Source organism: Pecten maximus, chromosome 3 (assembly GCF_902652985.1).
Source record: "Pecten maximus chromosome 3, xPecMax1.1, whole genome shotgun sequence".
Classification (NCBI taxonomy): domain Eukaryota; kingdom Metazoa; phylum Mollusca; class Bivalvia; order Pectinida; family Pectinidae; genus Pecten; species Pecten maximus.
This window is the reverse complement of record NC_047017.1, coordinates 5,480,059-5,499,865: the sequence shown is the minus strand read 5'-3', so window position 1 is coordinate 5,499,865 and position 19,807 is coordinate 5,480,059. Positions and strand designations below refer to the sequence as shown.

Sequence of the window (19,807 nt, the reverse complement as noted above, 5' to 3'; positions counted from 1 at the left end):
ACTTATCCCAGTCAGATTGTTCTAATAAATAAGTGAGTTTGCAGCTCAAAAAAGTGCTTTACTATACCTTTTTGTGATCATCTTGAACCGCCTTCTTGAAAAGACCTTTTCCATACAGTCACAGACACTTAATATATTATTCACGAAGAAAAGTTCTATAGAATTTCGTATTCAGAGTGAAGTTTCTGATTATTGTGACATACAGTAACCCTCCCCATCCCAAAACTATGGTGGATGATCAGTGCCATTTTCGTTAAAGGCAAAAACAAACAAAAAAAAAACCCACTAAGATAACGCTAAAAGGCGCCAAAGCTTGAGGCGAATAAGCGAAGTTTAACCTTGTCGCTTTTTTCACTTTTTAGCTTTTTCGTGCTTCAAAAACGAAAAAAAAAAATTAATATGGATATCAGATTTCGACTTTTCGGGTTTCAATGGTGAAAATGGCACTAATCAGCCACCATAATAAGGAGATAGTAAATTTTACGCCAAAGTATTTATTGGTGTCATTTCCATCGTCACCACATCAGGACAAATGAACGCTAATTTGTTTGATATTAGTAAAACACCATAGAAACACCATATTGTAACGGAACTGGACTGGACAGTGGCCAGGGAGTTCCAATCGGGAACCGTCGCACTTTCCGTAAACTTTTCTCTTTTACGGAAAGTGCCGAAGGTTTCCGATTGAATGGTTAGAGCTCGGAGGTCCGGATTCGAATCCCGGTCTGGTCGTTGCACTTCTTCTTCTTCTTCTTCTTCTTCTTCTTCTTCTTCTTCTTCTTCTTCAAACCCCGTTGTCTGATTATGTCCGTGTTTGTCGGAAAGGGCACGCGTTTTCACCGACATAATGTTAACATTACAGCCAGGAGGATGGTTTACTGCAGCATCTATAAGGCTTTTCCTACAGACGTTTAATATGATTTATTCAATGATTTTACTAGATTAGCTCATATTTCTTTTACTGATAAACGTCCAGAACTGCCTTTTCATTGATTATTTTATGAAGCTAAACATTTTTAGAAAAAATGATTGCAATGGCCTTTCTTTCTTTCTTTCTTTCTTGATGAGATCATACTTAGACGCAACCCCGTGATCTACGAGGGTGTTCTTCTATAGATAGTTGTTGGCCTATACCCACTCTCCATTTCCATTATCTGTCTATCACTTCCATCTGCTCCTTTCCAACATGTCCGAGTCAAGATATAATTGATAATCCTCTACATGTGATTAACAAACTCTATACAGTATCTATTCTCCAATTAGTAATAAAATGGATTGAAATATCCCTTTGTCGGGTCAATTATAAATTTTAGCGCATGCCAACTTCCGTTCGCTTTGTAATTGACTTATTCTCATTATTCCATAAAGATGACCCATGGATACCTATGTTTGGACATAGATGTGGGCGTAGCAAGCTTGCACACTCGTGCACACCTGTATGCCTGTTACCTGGCTACACACTTTATGATACCTGCGCGGTGTAAACATACCAGCTGCCTTTAATTATTTACCTGTGGTTCTTACGGCCCGCGCACCTGTACATTAGCGATAATGAGGTCTACGTACATATAGTCATTATATATTCATACTTAGCCAGCGAGTGACCAGCGTTGAGTACGTATACTGACCACATACATGTCCGGAGTCGCGAACGACCTGGAGTACTCACTCGACCACGAATCGCCGTATACGGACGATAAGAAAGACAGAAAGATGAAGGGAGAGACTCGTTACCAGCAGAGAGCGGTAAGTTTTGACGTACGTGTATCTATATCTAGATATGACCCCCTCACTCTCGCCCCTCCCCAACCCTCGCTCTCTCCTATGATTTTTAACTCCATCCTGAGTTGTGTGAATTTTAATCCGCAGATGGGTAACGCCTAGATGTATGATACACTTTTTTTGTGTGAAAGCAACAGGCATGACTTTTTTTTATGATTGTTATAACGTATAAGTGCTTTCAAGAATAAAAACAATAGCACAGGTCTGATAGTGAGGTTACTGCTGAATTGTACACATTTAACTCTAGTTTTTATGAAACCTTTTCGTCATAGCACATTTGTTCTAAATTTAATGAGCAGCAGAAATATATTTATAAAAAAAATCTGGAAGTAGCTTCCTTACGATTACAGAAGGATTTCCGTCGGATTTCAATATTTTCTGGATTTTCTTGTTCTTGTGATGAACCCATAAATGTCCAAGATACCAGAATGTCAGTTGACGATCACCGTGTACATGTACTAATAAATTCTATAAGAAAAGGAAATAATTCCAAAGGTAGCGTTTCAGTGGAACTCTTAATCGCGGTGATAACTTATGCTGTCGGGTACCCTTAACTTTTAATCCCGGGTTGTGCATCGCACAGAGCTAGATATAGTCTTTTGATTCCGACTTACTGTTACAAAACTTGAAAATTGATGTAGTGCAACCATGCTTTTCACTGAAACAAAACCACAGGGACTTGGCAGGAATTTCCAACTAACGGTCTATGTATATGTAGTTGGACCGTTGATTGGAAAAACGTTAAAAGTCCCTGTGTCAAACACTATCCCTGGAAAATATTGAGCACCAAAATAAAATTATGATCAGTATCCTCGAAATATCGGAGTTTGCGTTCATGTAAGGGCAGAAAGTCGACCACCCTTTGATTCAAAAGATGTACGACCTTAAGTCAGACTCAACGAATTTATTTAACAAAACAAGTACGTTAATCCAGAGACTTGTATATCAGGTATATACGTCTCTGATTGACAGTAGATAAGTAAGTTAGCAAATTATATTATAAATGTTCTCAAAGTGGTAAAATTATTCACAAAATATAATAAGTATCGCCATATATACGTGTAACGATCTCATTGGATGACATCAATATAAGTCTTGTTGGACTTCTGTGAGATATGGTGGCTTTTCCCCATATAGGGATTGGATTTCACTTTTATGTTAACCATGCTTTTATGGAGCAATTCCTCTAAGAATATATTCTATGGGGCGCGCTTGCAAAGTTTTGTCACTATATAACAATACCAGACCGATTTGTTTACCATTCTTGCATGGAAACATTGACCTTTGAACTTGCGAATGAAAATATGACAGGGTACGGGAACTACTTTCGCCAAGACCATGGCTTTACAATTTAAGTTAAAAATGGTTATTTTTTTAATTTGAAAATTTATAAAAATAACATGTTTAACAATATTGAATATGATAATCTATCAAAATGTTTTTGTTATTTATGTTAATATCATATAAAAAACAGAACTATTTTTTACCGCGGAAACAAATAAATTATCAATTTGTTGTGAAGCGTCACCATTGGCTGTTCTAATAATTGAATCCTCCCACTGTGTCCGACTTTTATATGATTTTTTTTACTTTCAAAGAAAAAATATTGTAATCACAAAGACTTATAGAAACAACATCCGTTAGTGTAAATATAGGGATTGGATTTCACTTTTATGTTAACCATGCTTTTATGGAGCAATTCCTCTAAGAATATATTCCAAATGGGGCGCTAGCACGCCCCATAGAATATATTCTTAGAGGAATTGCTCCATAAAAGCATGGTTAACATAAAAGTGAAATCCAATCCCTATATATTAACTATATAATGCTCTTCACATTATGTACCTCATGTAATATGTATTTATCATACATATTCATGTTGATCTCCATATGTTACATTTTGTACAGTATGAAGTATTGTGTATTATGTTTGTACAAACTGATGGGCTGTCAAGCCATAGGTAATAAAATGAATAGAATTGATTTGAAAAATGCTTATTGCCAAAAGTATTTTATTTATAAAATAATAAGCGATCTCGAGCCACGCGCAATGTGTCAGTTGCATGTCTGGAGTCCCTTACGTAATATTTTTTTCAGGTGGGACACCTGAATGGAAGTCCCATCAATATTAAATGCGTGACCTTAAATTGTTTTGCAACTAAGTTGTATGGATGCCATCAGAACAAAATTCCAATATAATCCAATATAGCGCCCAGTTATGTTAAATGCTCCCGGATGCCTATATAAATTCGGTTAAATATTTCTAATGTTGTTAATTTGAACTTTACACGTTCATATCTCAGGTAATTGATACAGGCCAAATGGACCTCTTGTGTATGTGCGCGTTAAATCGTATGAGGGGCCAACATCAATAACTGGAACAGAAATTTGAGAAGTATCTACTTGGCGTTAGCCAAATTAGTTTTAGATATCGTGGATATTCCACAGGCAATCGTAAAACCAGAGTTAAAAAAATAAAACTGTATCGGATTAGCGTTCATAGTCTAATAAACGCATGTTATGGTGATTATATGTACCCCGTTGGTTGAATACAATGTTTTACCCGCCGGAAGCGGATATATCTCCCGAGGGTGAAGTCCGTGTGAATATGACTATTGAGGGAAAATGCTTTATAATCAGGATTACAAATTGTATATCATACCGAACGATAATTGGATAACACACAAACTCATTTTGAATTAGTCATCTGCGATTGTGTTGTTAGCGGCGGGAATCCAAAGAGATTTCCCACGGGGCATGCGCTGTTTGGTTTATCGCAAGAATGCGTTGTATTCTGCGGTCATACAACGAAATATATCGTAGAAAATGGACAATAATCATATGAAAGTATTGATAATATTTTACCTGTGGATACAGGTATGTGTTAATTAGTGGGCACTGTTAGTGTCGCCGATTGACAAACTCGTGCGGACTTGTCCACGTAACCTTGTTAATTAGAAAAAGTGGCCTTGCCCACTGAAGTGTCAAAGTGAGAGACGTTGAACTTTGCTCGAACTTGTAAAGCTACTAAGGTAGAGTGCCACTTCCTCTAAATATCTGCAGGTCTAGACCAGGTAACCGTAGAAATATGGAATTAGATGGAGTTTGTTTATATCTGCGGGTCGAATGTTAAAGGGGCATTCCTTCGTTCGGATAAAGTTTAAGTCATCAAAATTAAACTTACTGGAAAGTATGTGTTTTCCCATGTAGGTAAAGCTAAAACTTTTACATCCATAAGGTAGTTTTATCCTCAAGATAAACCAAATTTCTCCGAGTATTAAGTCCTCAAAATTCTTAATTCGACCCGAAGTATCACTAATTAACGCAAAGACATACGGTATTTGCATACCATACGCCTTTTTCTTGTACTTTTCGGCGTATATTTCATTACATGTTGACCCAGACACTCATATAATCATCGTTCGGACATAGGTTTTATTAATAGAAATTGTGCACGTTTCTGATGTCGGGACCTAGGAATGCCCCTTAAGTGAATTAATTTCATCTCCGCTAGATATTTTCTTATTGTTCTAATTTCGATTGCAAGACGCTTCAGTGTTTTATTTGAACACTTGACACGTTTATAGCGCACAATATGACGTTTGTTTGCAAAGCTCTGTCATCTATATCGATCATAGACACCAAAAAAAGACAGTTTAATCCTTAAATAACCTAATATAAGTTGCATAAATGTAGTTAACATTAAAATTCTCACTTTTATGCCGACTGCCTTATATACCATAAAATGTATAACGGTATCACTGCATACCGTAAGAGTCAAATAATGCTTGGTGGTTTGGGGGAGATTCATGTTAAAAGTTTGACTAGGGGACCTTAGTTAATCCTAGGATAGGATCTGTTCTTCCATTTACAAACAAAAGTGCACCCCATTGGATATTAAATTTTCTTCTTTTGCGTCTTCTGTTGGGGGAAGATAAAATTCTTACTATCCTTATATCATCCCGCCTTTCTACTCATATGTTTGCCTGGTTATAGTGATGTTTCAAGTTGGTGCTCTAACATATACATGCCCTTTACGGGAAGTTACAGGAAGGTTATAGGACATCAATTACAGGGGGTTACAGGAAGGTTATAGAACATCAATTACAGGAGGTTACAGGAAGGTTATAGAACATAGATTACAGGGGTTACAGGAAGGTTATAGAACATCAATTACCGGGGGTTACAGGAAGGTTATATAACATCGATTACAGGGGTTACAGGAAGGTTATAGAACATCGATTACCGGGGGGTTACAGGAAGGTTATAGAACATCGATTACAGGGGTTACAGGAAGGTTATAGAACATCAATTACAGGGGATTACAGGAAGGTTATAGGACATCGATTACAGGGGTTACAGGAAGGTTATAGAACATCAATTACAGGGGGGTTACAGGAAGGTTATAGAACATTGATTACAGGGGGTTACAGGAAGGTTATAGAACATAGATTACAGGAAGGTTATAGAACATAGATTACCGGAGGTTACAGGAAGGTTATAGAACATCGATTACCGGAGGTTACAGGAAGGTTATAGAACATCAATTACAGGGGGTTATAGAACATCGATTACGGAGGGTTACAGGAAGGTTATAGAACATTGATTACTGGGGATTACAGGAAGGTTATAGAACATCGATTACAGGGGGGTTACAGGAAGGTTATAGAACATCGATTACAGGAAGGTTATAGAACATTGATTACTGGGGATTACAGGAAGGTTATAGAACATTGATTACAGGGATTACAGGAAGGTTATAGAACATCAATTACCGGGGGGTTACAGGAAGGTTATAGAACATCGATTACAGGGGGTTACAGGAAGGTTATAGAGCATAGATTACCGGGGGTTACAGGAAGGTTATAGAACATCGATTACAGGGGGTTACAGGAAGGTTATAGAACATCGATTATAGGGGATTACAGGAAGGTTATAGAACATAGATTACAGGGGTTACAGGAAGATTATACAACATCGATTACCGGGGGTTACAGGAAGGTTATAGAACATCAATTGCAGGGGGGTTACAGGAAGGTTATAGAACATCGATTACAGGGGGTTACAGGAAGGTTATAGAACATCGATTACCGGGGGTTACAGGAAGGTTATAGAACATCAATTACCGGGGGTTGCAGGGAGGTTATAGAATATAGATTACAGGGGGTTACAGGAAGGTTATAGAACATAGATTACAGGGGTTACAGGAAGGTTATAGAACATCAATTACAGGGGGGTTACAGTAAGGTTATAGAACATCGATTACAGGGGGTTATAGAACATCGATTACAGGGGTTACAGGAAGGTTATAGAACATCAATTACAGGGATTACAGGAAGGTTGTAGAACACCGATTACAGGGGGTTACAGGGAGGTTATAGAACATCAATTACAGGGGGTTACAGGAACGTTATAGAACATCGATTTCCGGGGGTTACAGGAACGTTATAGAACATTGATTTCGGGGGGTTACAGGAACGTTATAGAACATTGATTACAGGGGGTTACAGGAAGGTTATAGAACATCAATTACAGGGGGTTACAGGGAGGTTATAGAACATCGATTACAGGGGGTTACGGGAAGGTTATAGAACATCGATTACAGGGGGTTACAGGAACGTTATAGAACATCAATTAAAGGGGGTTACAGGAAGGTTATAGGGCATCAATTACAGGGGTTACAGGAAGGTTATAGAACATCAATTACAGGGGTTACAGGAAGGTTATAGAACATTGATTACAGGGGATTACAGGAAGGTTATAGAACATCAATTACAGGGGTTACAGGAAGGTTATAGAACATCGATTACGGGGGGTTACAGGAAGGTTATAGAACATCAATTACAGGGATTACAGGAACGTTATAGAACATCGATTACGGGGGGTTACAGGAAGGTTATAGAACATTGATTACAGGGGATTACAGGAAGGTTATAGAACATCAATTACAGGGGTTACAGGAAGGTTATAGAACATCGATTACAGGAAGGTTATAGATCATCGATTACAGGAAGGTTATAGATCATCGATTACAGGGGGTTACAGGAAGGTTATAGAACATCGATTACAGGGGATTACAGGAAGGTTATAGAACATCGATTACCGGAGGTTACAGGAAGGTTATAGAACATCGATTACAGGAAGGTTATAGATCATCGATTACAGGGGGTTACAGGAAGGTTACATGACGTCTAACGCTGATATTTCTATAAACGAACTATCTGTCGTAAATGAAAATTATCATATGTCGAATAGCGACATAGACCGTAGCTGGTTTATAGAATTATATTTATTAAATGGACAATTGAAGGCAATATCATAGATTTTAGCCCGAGTTTCCTGTGACCCCTTGAGTTAGAATGTCATTGTCTGGTGTCAGGTCCAGAGATAAGGTGGATTTCTGTTTCTCATATATTGTACCCCAGCCCCATGTACTCCATAGTTCAGTGGGTTATACTTGTTGAAGCATTTTTTCATGTAAATCTTTTGTACCAAGTCCGTCTTACCAGATAATTTTCCATGTACTTAGGCTTTTTTTCAACGTATCAATATTAATGATTTATCTATCTTCTTGGTTCCATTGTGGTTATATTCCCTCGAGATTGGCCAAGTTGTTATCATTAATCAGGAACTAAAACTGGACGGATATACTATATATATACGTTAATGTTTATGTGTAACTATGATAAATATGTCCGTTTCTAAGGATACAACAGTAGCAACTGTACCCGAACGTTTCATTATATACACTAATATGTGAAAGATAATTGATGTGTTATATATGGAATCAATATACGCCTGAAGCATACATTGCCCGGTCACTAATTATTCCTAATCCAGTGGTCATCCTTAGGACTGGACATGGAGAGTTCAGCTAAGCTACATCGATGTATAATTCATATAAGATTATAGTAAATATATTGTTTAAGTACAAACAATGTAAAGGTGATTTATTAAAAGTAAAAATTCCGTTTTTTTTAAATAAACGCGAATTTTAAAAAAAGTGGCACCGAGGGCCTGTACCGCTCATCTGTATAATAATTCTGATTTTTATCTTTTTTTTTTTTCAAATACGCAATTACCCCGGATACTTCACAGATATACGAAGAAGACCTCAATACACACATAGAAAAAGAAACTTATATTTTTCCTGATGTTTTGGGGGTCTTTGTACCCCGAAGGATCACGAACATCAGGATTTTCATGATATGCAGTCCGTACATATCTATGTGTGCCAAACACACGTGGTATCCCATATCATATGTGATGGACTTTCACATCTGTGCCCATATATAATTTGAGTGTATGGGTCTCAAACTAACCCATGTGATGACTATAACGATTAAGGCCAGATATTAGGACTTATCACGATAGCATGATTGTGTATAGCCCGAGTTTCCTCTGGCCCTGACACCATGTCTGTGACCTTTTTCATGCTTATTTATGGTCATAACATTTTTCAAGACAACTTGTTGAAAACTCATCATATATTCGAACAAAACAACAGATCATATTTTTAAAAAATGTTTCTTCAACGCTTAAGTTCTTCAAAATGAATAATATAAAAAATCTGGACCACTGTCCCGTGAAAGAAGCAAATATTCGTCTTCAAAACAGGAAGACTACTAGCTTCGTGGTTCTTTAGAAGAAGTCTTTTTGTGTCTTGGAGAAGGATTAAACCCGTAATACGCTGCTTTACATATATATTAATGTATTAAATTGCATACATTGGTACATGTATTTGTCTTTGTGGCTTTTGGTATTGCAGCACTAAATTATCTCAACCGAAGCTGGCGGTTTTAGGATTCTAAGATATAGAACTGGTGTTAAGGTGGATGGTTGATTGGGTGAATTATTCAGGGGTAATAACTTTCGACAGGGGATATTTACTTCCAATAGCGGTCATTTTTCTAAAAGTATGTCAGTATGTCAAGGTTCATCTTGCCAAGAATACTTTTATTTTTTGTTTGGAACATTTCTATAAATGCCACACGACATTGGATTTGTAAACGCATGACGACTGATAGCGATGAAACAACCATGTATCCGTTATATTAACCCTCAGCCTGCACGCGCACAGGTACACAAAACAACACGTCAGTAATATAAGTATTGTGTGTAACTGTTTCTCCAATAAGCGCCACCCGATCTCCGCCGTAAAAAAGATCGATATAATTTATATACTTACAAGCAAGGGAGTCGACCAGCTGATGAGACAGGTACGATTGTCTACGTATTAATCAACGCCGTCCCATCGATCGGCCACCTGTAGATTTACCTGCGTGTCTACCTGTACATGGCCAGTAATTCATTATTTAGGGGATCGTATTAAAATCTCGTCTCCTAGCGACACTCAAATATTTCGACCTGTTACGCGTGCGTACTGTTCTCAGCTGATCCCTCACCCGTGCTACTGTTATACTGTCCATGTCAGTGACACGGTAATTGATTTGTGGTAAGACATGTAAATAATACCTGTTAACAATAACATATACTGTAGTAACCAATTACCCCCCCCCCCCCCCCCCCCCCCCCCCATCCCCCATCCCCCACCACCACCACCACCAACAACAAAAGACTTGGGAGAATAAGCCATATACTTGTTAGGGCATACGTCTCTGGCCTATTGACCGGCCTATATGTAATATTAAGAGAACAAAAGTAATTTGTAAAAATCTATTTATTTATATGTAAATTATATTAAAAGCATCAAAGTATTAATACATGTATATATGATATACACATGTAGTCTGATTATAGAACTGGGGTATAGGCATGGTGTCTTATAGGACTCCAGGTAGACTCAGAGTCCACTTGGAGTGCACTCCAAGTTTACCTGGAGTCCAAACGGAGTGCACTCGGAGTGCACTTGGGTGTAACCTTTAGTCTACACTCAACTGTAGAATACATAGAAAATGGCATAGAATGTCAAAACTCGTTTTCTCGAAATCAGTATACGTTCTTCGAAATATCTCGAGTATATTCGAGATAACTGCGTAAATGAAATTTTTGTATAGAATATTTTACTATCGAAACTGAATTTTTACTTCAAGTTAAGTACTATTTCGAATTATCAGAGTTGAGAAAACGACTTATTTGCAGTGTATTGGACATAATTCACTTAAAGTTTCTATATCCTTAGATTTCGCCCCCAGGAAACGGGGATATCGGCCTATAAATAATCAAATATACCACAGGCGCCTGAATAGAATCTTGTTGATAAAGTAAGAGTAGGGGCTAATATTTTTTTTCTTTAAATACTAACCAGACGCCTGTGAATATACCCATAATAAAGCGATACACGAGCCTGTATCGTTAACTTTGCTGCTTTTGTACCTATTTTCGGGGTTAAAAATTGTTCACTTCGACTGTTGTTTGTAAACATGATCATACAGTTCATCACGTTACGAGGTCATTTATTTCCGTCGAAAAGAAAACACGCTTTTTTTCCGAAGATATGACGGAAAGACCCGAGTGGTTTTCCGATTGGGTGACGATCAGTAATATATGCATTAGATCAAGACCGCTCTGTTTACATTTTTGTTAGATGTTAACCGAGAGTTGTTACAGTCACTTTCAAATTTATTAATAAACAGAACGTGTTAACAAACTCTTGGAAAATATCACGTTTTATATCTTTTTTCTGTTAGTGATTTTTAACATTATGGTCGCTTTAAGAAAAGTCTACTGCATTTATACCTACAATGAACGAAAACAATTAATAAAAAAAAATTGTAGAAATGTATCTAGATTGTCAAAATAACTAGATTCTCACGTTGATTATACATATAATAATCAGGAATTAATGCGCATGCGTGTTGATAACGCTTCATATTTACCACCACGCACCATCTAATCTAATTCCGTACTCCATGCTAGCTTAACAGAATTTCATAATTCCTTTGTCATGTTAGTCAAGAGAAATTTCCCTATCTTTAAATATGCTGTATATATATATACGTCCCCGGATCAATATTCTATTCGAAGCTTTGAAGTTGGTGGAATATGTGGCAAAATGATAAGTTATACAGACAGCCGTGGGGTGCTTGATCTGGATTAATGGGGCTCAAAAGAGCGGATAAGAAGATTCATCCCCTTAATTACTGATATATCTTCGTTCCGATGTTTGCGTGTGAGTTATTTGTATTTATTAGATTTTCCGTTTTGTAGTCCATGCCGATTGGTCTGCATCCTATCACGTGTTATTTCACGTTATTTCGTGTAACTTCTAATAGCGCTCTGCGACAGTGATAAAACATTGTATTGCACGCTCGTGCGAATGTTCTGTGACGTTGCGTAATTTCTACCAATCAGATTTGTCGGACGCATTCCGTAAAGTTGCACGAGAACGCAATACGATGTTTTTATCAAATATGAGGTATTATGGATTACGGTACAGTTTAAATGACACGCGATCATACCCTGGGCAGTCCGTGCTCCTGATTCAATACCGAAATGTAAAAAAAAAACTGTTATGACATATATGATATGATGATTTTCGGCCTCCAGTCTGGTTGATATTGTTCATATTCGCAACATAAATCATCATATCTATATAAACAAAGTGCTATTATTGTATAATATCTTTTGTGAGGACGTATATAAACGTATATTGTATCTTTAGAATTCCCATTGTCTGTCTGTATCAATTTATCGTTAGCTTCCCATGCATTTCTTGTGTAGCAACACGCATTATTGTATTTCTGTATAATTCATTATGTTTTTTTTTGTTTTTTTTTCTCACAGGAATCTCCCGGCAGTGACAGTGATGAATACATCCAGCAGCCCAAGATTCGAAATCAGTCGAACACCAAACAGGCGCCCACGCGCCGTTCCCAGCCAGCGCCATACGCCAGCGCGCGATACGAGAGGTATGAGGGAGACCCGCCCACACTACAAGATCGCGAGATGAAAGGGCGCGCTGTCCTCGTCAGGTTCTTTAAAGACGACGATCGTTTACACAGAGGAGTGACTGTCTCCATCAACGATCGTCAATTTAAGTCGATAGAGTCCCTGTATGAATATCTCAACGATAAAATAGACACTAAAAAGGGAGTTCGACATATTTTCAATTTCAAAACCAAGAAAGAAGTGAAGACTGTCAAAGAACTGGAGCGAGGTGACGTCTGCATCGTCTCAAGCTCCACACGTTTCAAAAAAGATGTGATCATGTACCATTTATTGATGGATCAGCCGATCAGCCCTACCAAGAGCCTCATCACCAACAGTCACAGGTCATCACGTGACCAGGGTAGACACGAGCGTGCGCAGATCAACGACGGAAACACGAGAACTCCGAACTCCACGGCGCCCGGTAAACAAGTCACATTCACCATAGTCAGTAACACTGATCGGTACAGTAAGGAGAAAATGATCTTGAATCCCAACACATCACAGCCATTCGAACAACTTGTCGAGGACATGGGAACCATGCTTCAGCTAAAATACCCACCAGCAACCGGAATCTTCTCCACCAGGAAACCCTACCAACAGGTGAGTCTCCCATAGGTAACCCTACCAACAGGTGGCATCTCATCCAGATAATCCTGTCATCAGGTGAGTCTCCTTTAGATAGCCCTTCCATCAGGTGGCATCTCGTCCAGGTAACCCTACCAACAGGTGAGTCTTCTTTAGATAACCCTTCCATCAGGTGGCATCTCGTCCAGGTAACCCTACCAACAGGTGAGTTTCCTTTAGGTATCCATACCAACAGGTTGGCATCTCATCCAGATAATCCTACCATCAGGTGAGTCTCCTTAAGGTAACCCTACCAACAGGTGAGTCTTCTTTAGGTAACCCTACCGACATGTTGGCATCTCATCCAGGTAACCCTACCAACAGGTGAGTCTCCTTAAGGTAACCCTACCAACAGGTGAGTCTCCTTTAGGTAACTCTACCAACAGGTGAGTATCCTTTAGGTAACTTTACCAACAGGTGAGTCTCCTTTAGGTAACCCTACCAACAGGTGAGTCTCCTTAAGGTAACCCTACCAACAGGTGAGTCTCCTTTAGGTTGCCCTATCGACAGGTTGGCATCTCGTCTAGGTAACCATAACAAAAGACGAATTTGTCTTTCAGGTTACCACACAAATAGGTGAGTTTCTCCTCAAAGTCACTCTACAAACAGGTGGGTATCTCCTCTAGGTAACCATACCAACTGGTAGATTATTGGTCCTCCAAGTAACCCTACACACAGATGAGTCTCCTTTAGGTAACTCTACCAACAGGTGAGTATCTCCCTAAGGTAACCCTACCAACAGGTAAGTCTTATTTAGGTAATCCCGCAAACAGGTGATCTAGTCTCCTCTCCAGGTAACCCTACCAACAGTATTTTTTCAAGGTAACAGGACCGTAATACTGTTTGTTTGTCTTTTTTTAATCACCATAGCGACCTTGCTTTATACAGTTATTTATTGCAAATTAATAAACACTCATCTTAACGAAACCAGTCATTGAATTCAGTAAATTACCATGGCAATATCTATCTTGTGATCTATTTTAATCCTGGCATCTTTTACGCCGTGATTTCTGTATGCTAATTCTAGACATTGCTGACATTAATTGATTCATTATGATGTCTTTTTCCTGGTGTTTCAGATCTATAGTTTCTCCCAGCTTAACAGAGAGGTCAAGGTCAATGACTGTTTCCTCGTCTGCGGGAAGGAGAGATTCCCGGAGGAACTCGGAGTAACCGACACTAATGACGAAAGCTTGTCAGAACCGGAACCCGAACCTGCCCGGAAAAATAAGAAAGGGCCACCCGCTAACAAAATATCCCCCTTAAAACGGCGGAACGACCCGTCCACTGAAATGAATCAAAAAGAAAACATGAGTCCACCGGAACGTGGCAGAGCAGGCAAGGAAATTAAGAAGGGCAACAAGACACCAAGGTTCGAAGCTGAACCACGCCGGCAACCGACAAAGGGAAACAAAACATCTCGATACGGAGAGGAACACGATTATACCAGTAATTCAAAGTATGACGCCGATGAAAGTAAGAAGTTGGTACGAACGTCGCGTCACCAAGATCCACCACCGCCAAGAAAGACCAACAAGCCATCGCCGCGATACGAAGACTCTGACCAGAGGAAGCCAAACAGAAACGGCCAACAACAGCATCAACCGGAATATGGACGGCCGAATGGACACGCAAGGTTCGAAGAGGAGGAAGAGGAGGAGGATAATGAGTATGACCGGTCACGTGGTAGCGATCCGAGGGACGACGATATTGGAAGGGAGCAAAATGGTGAACCTAACAGTGATGAGGATGAAGAGGATGATGACGATGATTATCCGCAAACGTCACGAACCAGGAAACCGGAAAGGATGGAGACGCCCGAATATTGATATCATGACATGTCGTCCTGATGTCAATGTACAACATGACAGATTTTACCGTGACGTCATATAATCAAATGACCAATTAAAAAATCCACTTTGATTGGCTGCTTGATTGATACAGCTGACCAATCACCGATGGCATTCCCAAAATTTCCCGTACACGGACGGTGATTGGTCAGCTGTATCATGCCCGGATGTTAAGACGTCACTCCCCGCTGTGATATTATTGTATCCATACATCTAGAGATGAAAGAGTGTAAGACTGTTGTAAATAGGTTAAAACTACTTATCAACGTCATTCGAACCTTTAACGAAAGAAAGGTTCCATATTGTTTCATGGCATAAGTTATTATTTTCGATAGTGATAAGATATCTAAATTGTCACAGTAAACTTGTATGATAATCAGTTCATTGTATTAATTCATTTTCAAAAATAGCTCTTGCAAGAAAAGAAGTATAAACTTTTACAGGATTTTAGACAAGGCTGTAAAAAGGACAATTGATCAGCGCCGAACTCCTCTCGAGAAGCTTTCGTAGATATATGTGGTTTCAGAAAACATTTCGTTGATGGTGGTGAGCTTGCGTGCAATCATTTCAATTTTGTGAGGAGTTTGAAACCGCTGTACTCGTGGTTCAGATGCGTCATGACGTCATGGCGATTGTGACGTATACAAATGTATATACACATGTATATCAATATGCCATATAATCAAAATGTCTTTTTTTTTCATTAATCATTTTTCGTGAAATAAGATGTACATAATCTTTTACCTCTCTCGTTCTTCTGGACGGAGGAATGATGTTAAATTGAGAGGCGATCGTTGAACCTGGATGAAATCTATACTTGTACCTTTCCACGTTCGATCAGAAAGCGAGGCCGGCCAAGTTTATGAAAAGCGAGTACACTATCCACTGCGCCTCTCCTATATATATCACTTTAAAGAGCATTATAGATAAGTAATGCCAAAGATTTCTAGTCTTTATTTATGAACAAGAACGGTATATTTGTTGTATTATTCACAACAATCGCATAATGTCCAAATATTTACATATGGTTTGTATTACTAATCAATAAGTCATTTTTTTTATTATTTTTTCACAGGCCTGTCAAAATTTTATAAACACTTTCATTTGGATTGTGAGCTAACGGACAAATTTGTATCGTATATTTATTGTAGTCTATATATAATTGTATGTTACTGGATTATCGCCCTTTGTTGTTAATGGCGTACATTTTTTGTATCTTTGGAGCGAGAGTGTATAAAAATCTGTTGTTGTCGTTGTTACTTTTATTATGTTTCAAAACAATTAAATGTTTCGTACAGAAAGAATATGAATTGATTTATTTTAATTCAATTTCAAGCTGACAATTATATACAACACATCTCAGAACGTCACTAAATATCATGCGACAGATTGATCCAATTCACTATTGCGCCAATATGTTAAAAATTAGTTATGCGTCAAAATGTGGGTGCCCTAAAATTGATACGTGTACAGCGTGTCAGTCTCAAGTATTTTGTTTTTGTTTTTTGTTTGTTTTTGAGGCTCTATAAATCCAGGAGGCATTTGCTTGAAGGTCATAACGTTCATGGAGGCCTTTACATGAAGGTTCTTCTGTGGTACACGAAGGCCTTTAATTGAAGGTCCGAGGGTTCGGAATTCCTTTAATTGAAGATCCTTTTGTTCTGAAAAGCCTTTAATTGAAGATCCTTGGATTCTAGATTGCCTTTAATTGAAGGTAATTTGGTTCTGAAAAACCTTTAATTGAAGGTCCTAGGGCTCTGGATTGCCTTTATTTGAAGATCCTTGGATTCTGGATGCCTTTAATTGAAGGTCATTTGGTTCTGAAAAACCTTTAATTGAAGGTCCTAGGGCTCTGGATTGCCTTTAATTGAAGATCCTTGGATTCTGGATTGCCTTTAATTGAAGGTCCTTGGATTCTGGATTGCCTTTAATTGAAGGTCCTTGGATTCTGGATTGCCTTTAATTGAAGGTCCTTGGATTCTAGATTGCCTTTAATTGAAGGTCCTTGGATTCTAGATTGCCTTTAATTGAAGGTCCTTGGATTCTGCATTGGCTTTAATTGAATGTTCTGAGGTTCAGGAATGCCTTTGTATGAAAGCTCTGGGGTTTCCGAAGGTCTTTGTTGAAATATTTTTGGTCCATGAAGGACTATGTTTGAAGGCTCTGGGGTTCATAAATGCATTTGTTTGAAGGCTCTTTTGTTTATGAAGACCTTTGTTTGGAGATTCTTAGAATTATAGAGGTCATTGTTTGAAAATTATATGAACCCTGGAGGCATTTATGTGAAGGTTCCAACAATCAAGACGACCTCTGCTTGAATGTTATGGGAATTATCAACGCTCTTGCTTGAAGGATCTAGGATCCATGAAGGCCTTTGTTTGAAGGTTTGATATGTAGGACTTCGGCCGACTTTTGTTTACCATTTAAAGCGACCGGTATGTCAGAAATAAACAACTAAACTTGTCTTAGCGTCAATGACACGCAGAATACGAAGATGTCCGATAAATTCGGACTAAACTACCCAGAACAGCGATTCAGAGGTATACCCCTGGTACTGACCGTAGGCCGGTGGTTTTCTCCGGGTACTCAGGCTTTCCTCCACCTCCAAAACCTGACACGTCCTTAAATGACCCTGGCTGTTAATAGGACGTTAAACAAAACAAACAAACAAAGCAAAGGCATACCCCAAGAGTTTCCAGAAGACTTCACTCAATTAAGTTGCCATAAATATAATATATAAATGGCACCCTGACGCTACATCTTTCCATATAAACTGTTATCCAAAACCCAACCCAGAAATCATATCGGACTGGAATTACCCCAGATATTTGCAAACTGTAACTAATCTCGGTGCCCTTAGATCATAGCGCAAAACGTACGTAATTTGAGTATACATCAAAATAACTTAAAATTCTGTTGAAGGCAGTTAATATTTGAATTATGGAATTGTGTGCTAGATTTGTTCAGAAACATCGTATGACCTTGGGGACAAAAAGAAAAACATCGTGCCAACGGTACTACGGACATAGAGTTACGCACGCGGTATGGAGAACCCCAAGGGAATACACCAGCCTCAAGTAAACAAATAAAATTGTACGTACAACATCACATAGAATCAAAATGGTTATCTTCTCTGAACGTCCATTGGCCAGTCTCTATTGGGAATATTAACGTGTATAGAATTGATGTACGCAGAATGTTTCTCATCAGAGTAATTGCTCTATACTTTATCGACCAGACCTCTGTATTGTATATTGTTTTTATCACCGGTTCTCTTTAGACTACAGAATTATTTCGGCATTACGATTAAGATATACACTATTTTGACATAACGATAAGCTAAAACAATCACTGTTCAATACATTTGATCGATACTCGATGCATAGTTTCCTATCATCCACTGGTAGTTGTTTACAAGTCGATATGTGATCTATTTATTTTTCTGCCTTTTTGTTTTTCCTATTTGGTATATCGTCTTCCTATCCAACACGAGAACGTACCAATCGATAGTGTTGTGTCGTCATGAAAAGACGAAAAGGCGCCATTCTCAGTCACGAATTGTTCTTTGCATTTTTTTTGTGTGAAAATAATTTAGACTTCAAACGTTAATAATACATGTACATGTGACCCCGTCAACTAGCTATATCCATGGAGTTGTATGTCAAACAGGGACAGCAAACGGAACAAAATCAACGCTTTGTTGTCGCTTTGATGTCGTTTTGTTGTCGCGGAAAACAAAATTCTGACACTCGTCCATTTTCGGCGTTTTTGCCAACTAAAGCGCAAAATGAAAAAACAACTTTTCTATGTGTACGTTTTGAAGACAAGCTCATCGGATATCTATATGTAGATGTCCTTGAATAACATTTTCGTTCTTGTTTAGCCCCCGATTATCGGGGGTATTTAATTTTATATGTTTTTTATGTTGCTTTGACATTTTGCTATTGGATATATATTTTGTTTACCACTCCAGAGTATCGAACTGTGATGTCGTGTTGACGTCAGAGAATCCGTTTATACGTGTTAGAATATATGGCACTAATTGTATGTATTTGTACAATGTATTGTAGGAAAACAAACCGTGCCCGATACAAGTATTCGAACAACTTCATTGTGTTTAGACAACAAAAATTGACAATGATGTGGTTGCTGATGGAGACAATAGTCAATATTGACCACACTATATCATAACCGATAAATAACATGACATTCCCCACTATCCATCACTTCACTCATATTTACAATGTCCAATCTAGGATACGTCGTCTCAAGAGAGACTCCACGTGACTGGGGGGCTTGTTCGGAACGAGGCGAGTCCAGCCATCCACAACAGTTGGTGAAGCCTCGGCTGTACGTTTGGGATTTGATGTCATTAACTGGTGATTATTGTTAAAATGTCGTGATTTATTGTCTAGCTCTAAAGCTAGGAACATCATTGTCAATTATGTTAATATTGGCAGACATTTTAAAGTCTAGTTCGGCTGCAAATCTGAACATTTTTGGCGATATATTTAAATTCGCGGGTGTAGGAGAATGAGTAGAGGGCGCTACGATATTGTATAACGCGTGATCATTGAGCTGGCACAAATACCAGAAGAACACGGTTTATTAACATGTTATATGTAATATTGGTTGGGAATTTATGTCAAGCCCCTGTG

General features: G+C 38.4%; 1 protein-coding gene across 2 annotated transcripts; it reads left to right on the top strand.

The window, feature by feature from the left end:
- Positions 1–1,580: 1,580 nt before the first annotated feature.
- Positions 1,581–16,455, top strand: LOC117323017 (protein rpi-1-like). 2 transcript variants are annotated; one of them, XM_033878001.1, is made up of 3 exons: positions 1,581–1,758; positions 12,529–13,275; positions 14,379–16,455. In XM_033878001.1, the coding sequence occupies exons 1-3, from the start codon at positions 1,636–1,638 to the stop codon at positions 15,126–15,128; spliced, it is 1,620 nt and encodes a 539-aa protein (XP_033733892.1). In that variant the 5' UTR covers positions 1,581–1,635; the 3' UTR covers positions 15,129–16,455. The 2 variants fall into 2 exon arrangements, with proteins under 2 accessions (XP_033733892.1, XP_033733893.1); XM_033878002.1 differs by having other exon boundaries at positions 1,582–1,746.
- The last annotated feature ends 3,352 nt before the right edge of the window (positions 16,456–19,807 follow it).

Excerpts from the sequence above, each read along its gene's own strand:
- LOC117323017 (XM_033878001.1), top strand. The coding sequence starts at position 1,636 with ATGTCCGGAGTCGCGAACGACCTGGAGTACTCACTCGACCACGAATCG. Across the intron at positions 1,759-12,528 it reads AGAGAGCGGTAAGTTTTGAC|GAATCTCCCGGCAGTGACAG; the intron begins GTACGTGTATCT and ends TTTTTCTCACAG. Across the intron at positions 13,276-14,378 it reads CCAGGAAACCCTACCAACAG|ATCTATAGTTTCTCCCAGCT; the intron begins GTGAGTCTCCCA and ends CTGGTGTTTCAG.